The sequence below is a fragment of the Lathyrus oleraceus genome, chromosome 6 (assembly GCF_024323335.1).
Source record: "Lathyrus oleraceus cultivar Zhongwan6 chromosome 6, CAAS_Psat_ZW6_1.0, whole genome shotgun sequence".
Taxonomy (NCBI): domain Eukaryota; kingdom Viridiplantae; phylum Streptophyta; class Magnoliopsida; order Fabales; family Fabaceae; genus Lathyrus; species Lathyrus oleraceus.
This window is the reverse complement of record NC_066584.1, coordinates 15,311,229-15,315,023: the sequence shown is the minus strand read 5'-3', so window position 1 is coordinate 15,315,023 and position 3,795 is coordinate 15,311,229. Positions and strand designations below refer to the sequence as shown.

Here is a 3,795-nt window from a genome sequence, read left to right as displayed (position 1 = left end):
AATGAGGAACGGACGTATACCACACATCGAATGGATTTACAAATCATCATTCGGAAAAACGTCACTTATCTCGACTCAACAATCGTGGCCGAAACATTGTTGTGCATCAGCTTAAGATAATATATCTTTCGTTTATGAAAAAGGTTTTTGATTAGTCGCACAACGACGAGAAAAAAGTTTGATTGGTTGGGTGTATTTTTGAGTAATGGCGAGAACTTGGATGAGCGAGATATCCATCTCGAATCCTAGTCTCAGGAGTGCACGGTATACACCATGGTCCATTTCCATCTTTATTGACAAAAGTGTTTAATAAATAATTAAGTGTTTTAAATTTGATTGAGAAAGGGTTTGAAGAAACCACACTGACAATTTTAAACGATGGCGAGAGCTAAGATAGGCGAGACATCCACCTCGAATCTTAATCTCAGGAGTGCACGATATACACCATGTTCCATTTCCATCTTTATTGAAAGAGGTTAAGATCGGAATTAAGTATTTTGGAATTTGAAAGACGAGTACTTGTGACTTGCAAGCTCTTACAGCTTGGGTTTAATACTCGAGACTACGTCTGGACATTCCACCCAGGCAGTCTGTTTCTTTCCAATTTGTTAAGAAAATGGTTCGAATGTTTACGAATGTTTTGCAGGGAAGACGAATATGCATGACTTGCAAGCTCTTGCAGCTTGAGCCTAATATTCGGGATTACGACTGGATATTCCATCCAGGTAATCTTTTTCTTCCAACTTCAATAAGAAGATGGTTTGTGATATTTACAGGTGTTTTGGAGAGAAGACGAATATTTATGGCTTACAAGCTCTTACAACTTGAGCCTAATATTCGAGATTATGACTGGATATTCCATCCAGGATAATCTTTTTCTTCCAATTTTAATGAGAAAAAAGATTTGGAGATTTCAAAAAATAAATCGGTGGAGTTCTCAATCATTCAATTTTTATTGTTCACTCTCAAAATGAATTTGAAATCAAATGAATAAATAAGTGATCAAATAATTAAATTTTTTTTATAAATATAAAAAGAATATGCACGTATATGAGATGCAAATTTTAATGAGAAAAAGGATTTGGCGATTTCAGAAAATAAATCGGTGGAATTCTCAATCATTCAATTTTTATTGTTCACTCTCAAAATGAATTTGAAATCAAATGAATAAATAAGTGATCAAATAATTAAAAACAAATTATAAATATAAAAAGAATATGCACGTATATGAGATGCACAAGCAATTAAAGGATGGGCAGTAGATGAAAGAGTTCTTTTCGCCCTCTCACATGCAGTCCTCAATCGCCTGAGTGCCCTAGGGTTACCGCTGATGTCCTTCTTGTTCTTTCTCTTGAACTCTTGAACAAAATGGTTCACCATTTTATTATCAAAATCCTCACCTCCAAGATGGGTGTCTCCGGCAGTGGCTTTCACCTCAAAGATACCCTCTTCAATAGTAAGTAAAGAGACATCAAAAGTACCACCGCCAAGGTTAAAAATCAAGACATTCTTTTCACCAACACTTGTTGCTTTCCTGTCTAGCCCATATGCGATGGCAGTAGCAGTGGACTCATTGATGATTCGCATGACATTAAGACCAACAATAACACCAACATCCTTGGTAGCTTGACGCTGAGAATCAACAAAGTAAGCAGGGACAGTAACAACATCATTCTTAATTGCAGAGCCAAGGTAAGCTTCAACAATCTCATACATCTTCATCAGAACCATTGAAGACCATCAACAGTCTCAATGATAAACTCAGTGAAAAAAATATTCGTGAGCTCAGCACCATCACCATTCCGTCCACCGATAGTTTTCTTCACATTATCATCATGGTTACTACTAGTAAGAAGGTGACCGAAGATCAACTCAAGAACATAAATCTTCTCCTCCTGATGAATCTCAACCGGAACACCGTCGCCGTTGTTGTAAACAGAAACCGCGTTCGCTTCCGGATCTATCGTAACCTTCAACGAATCCATAGACGGATTTCTCTGTTATTATCGGTCGCGTTAACGAGGATCTCGTCGAAGATCTTGAAGAGTCCAGGAACATACGAACAACACGGTGAACCATTTCATCGTTTTCGTAAACCCAGAGATCTGAGTGTGTTTTTTCAATTGAACCGACGTAGGTATCCAGACGGAGGAGAATGTGTTCGAGCTGTGTTTTCTTTTGGTACATTTCTTCGATTGTTTTTCGAAGGAATGTTAGCGGCGTTGCTGGTTTAGAGAGGGCGTTTTTCGTGGTGGTTGGTGGTGGTTGTGTTTGGAGTGGTGAAGACGGATGATTTTGACGGTAGATGGTGGGTTTGCGGCGGCTTGAGGGTTTGCTCGCAGGATTTTTGGTGTCGTTGGGTGGAGGTGAGGACGAACAACGATAAAAACACGAACGGTGCAGAAGAATGAAGGGTGGAGATTGGAGGTTGAGGAAGCATTAGGTTTGTGGTTGCCGGCGTGGTGCTTTTTTGGCAGATTGAGAGTGAAGGGAGCAGGTGGAGAGAGATGGAGGGTGAGGAGGATGGTGATTTTGTGAGTGTGTGTTGTTGTATGAGTTCTGGCAGTGTGTCTTTTAATGTTTTTGTTGGACTACACGTGGGGGTATCCGGTTGTTGGTAGGTGGAGAGTGAAGAGAGAGGGCATTTGAGGTCTGCGTCGCTAGGCATCTGTTGGTTTTCTTCTTTCATTCACCAGCATCTTTAGTATTTATAGTGTCAAACTAGGGTTATTAATTTGAGACAAATACCAAAATGTCCCTCTTTTCAAAGTTTTAGAACAAAATGAGTTTTAAGAACTAATTAAAATTAAATTAAATCATTCTAACAAAAAAACTATATTAAACTGAAACAAAGACGTAGAAACTTCTAATTAATTGAATCAAACATTTTGACAAAGAGATAAAAATAAAATGTCTCAAAATGGATAAAGGTCGGGCGCAAAAGTGCTCGAAAAATTAAAATGAATGCACAAAAATGATCATTGCGAAATAAACTTATTGGAAAAATACAACGTTTCTTTTAATTTTGAAATAAATTTTGATCGGTTAAACAGGCTCGAGCTGATCAAAAGGTGACCGAAAAATTAGCTGAAAAATAAATCGATCATACCATGTTAAACTACGTGAAACATAGATTAATAAAACTGATGTCTGTAAGCTTGATTTTGAAACTTTTTCGCCCGCCATTTTGACACACATTCGATAATTAGTTTAACCGCTTCGTCTGTAAATCTGAAAATTCATTTCGACTGACATTCTAGGCATTATGCGGTATGGAATGCATGGTATGCTATGCAGAGATGCAATAACTATGATGAATGTATTGAATCAGCGATTCTGAGTCAAAATTGGGGTGTGACAGTTGCCCCTATTTAAGTATCTTCAACACGAGAATATGAAGAAGTACACTCTTCATATGATCAAAGTGGGAGATAGTTAAATACTAAAAAGACCCGAATTTTGATTCTGAAATGCAAATGATAGGATATGATATGAGATGAATGCCTGAATGAATGACTCTTTTTTATTTGATTTGCTAGGGATATGATCAGACATAAGATAAACCCTAGCATGATGCTTTATGATGGATACAAAATGAAACAAAGATCTGTGGGGGATGCTGATGGTCCACAGGGAGACAGGCAAATGGTTGATGATGGTATCTTAGCATGCTTGGGTTCATCCAAATCCTTGTAAAAATCCCAACTCATCTCCCTCTCATTAAGAGCTCTCACACCTAAGCCACTCAGGTTCATCATCTGAACCTGAGCTAGCTCTTAGCAAACCTCTTATCAT

At 38.0% G+C, this 3,795-nt stretch overlaps 1 protein-coding gene and 1 pseudogene across 1 annotated transcript; both read right to left on the bottom strand.

Annotated features, from left to right (window-relative positions):
• Positions 1–1,179: 1,179 nt before the first annotated feature.
• Positions 1,180–1,731, bottom strand: LOC127093690 (heat shock 70 kDa protein 3-like). Its single transcript, XM_051032616.1, has one exon. The coding sequence runs from the start codon at positions 1,729–1,731 to the stop codon at positions 1,180–1,182; it is 552 nt and encodes a 183-aa protein (XP_050888573.1).
• A 2-nt stretch (positions 1,732–1,733) lies between these two features.
• On the bottom strand, positions 1,734–3,795 carry LOC127093689 (DNA topoisomerase 2-like; annotated as a pseudogene).